Genomic DNA, 910 nt, shown 5'->3' with positions numbered 1-910 from the left:
GATATAGGCATTGTAGTGGCATTTTGTGTTTTCTTATTATTTTTTAAAAGGCTTGGTAGACCTTGTTAATATCACAGTTCTCTTTGAAAAGAGCCTCATTTTTTTCGGTTTCAGTACAAAAAAGTTGAGCCTACATTTGTTTCGAAGTTTTAAACAATTCATCAATCATTCGAATTTCATTGGTTTGGCGCAAAATTCAACATAGAATGTGGGATTAGTTCCACATATTGAAAACTTGACCTGGTTGCCTTTTTTTGGAGGCCAAAAAATAATACAATACTGTTTGAATCGGCGTTAAGAGCAGCAGGACATGCCCGGGGCTACGGATCCTGCGGCAGAGGACCTGCGTGCCTTCGAGCGGCGTCTGAGCGAGATGGTGGCCTCCGAGAAGCCGAGCAAGTGCCGGGGAGGCCTACTGATGGGCGCCATCGCTACCTGCACGGCCGTAGGGTCGTGCCACTTGCTAGAGGACGTCCGGGAGAGCCAATCCCTGGTCTTTAGGGCTCTGGCCAGTCAGGGTGCTTTCGTCATCTCGATGACCTCGCTCGTCCTGCTGCTGATTTTTGGATTCAAACGCATCTCGCGAAAGGATATGCCCATCCTGCGAAATACGCGCTCCATTCTGGGCACATTTCGAATGCAATGCGACAACGACGGACATTTGATTTTAAATCCTACTTCGGATTAAAGTTCTCTTATTACTTTGCTATTTTTTGGTCATTATATGACTTCCATATACTTTACCAGTAATTGGTCAAAATTTGGTCAATAGACCACAAAACTTTTGAAAATAAAATGTTCAAATAGATGTTTTTTTGATTTTATTATTTTTTAAAAATAGGTTTTGGAACAATGGTAAAATACCCTGCCTTATATTTATTAATTGATTTCATAATTTCAGAATATTGTG

At 41.4% G+C, this 910-nt stretch overlaps 1 protein-coding gene across 1 annotated transcript; it reads left to right on the top strand.

Annotated features, from left to right (window-relative positions):
- The first annotated feature begins 310 nt into the window (after positions 1-310).
- On the top strand, positions 311-688 carry Cnep1r1 (CTD nuclear envelope phosphatase 1 regulatory subunit 1). The gene has a single exon (XM_017233508.2). It carries the CDS (start codon positions 311-313, stop codon positions 686-688), a length of 378 nt encoding a protein of 125 aa, XP_017088997.2.
- The last annotated feature ends 222 nt before the right edge of the window (positions 689-910 follow it).

Source organism: Drosophila bipectinata, chromosome XL, assembly GCF_030179905.1.
Source record: "Drosophila bipectinata strain 14024-0381.07 chromosome XL, DbipHiC1v2, whole genome shotgun sequence".
Classification (NCBI taxonomy): Eukaryota; Metazoa; Arthropoda; class Insecta; order Diptera; family Drosophilidae; genus Drosophila; species Drosophila bipectinata.
This window is presented reverse-complemented; position numbering and strand designations above follow the sequence as displayed.

Bases quoted from the DNA above. Each gene is read 5' to 3' on its own strand.
- Cnep1r1 (XM_017233508.2), top strand. From the start codon at position 311: ATGCCCGGGGCTACGGATCCTGCGGCAGAGGACCTGCGTGCCTTCGAG.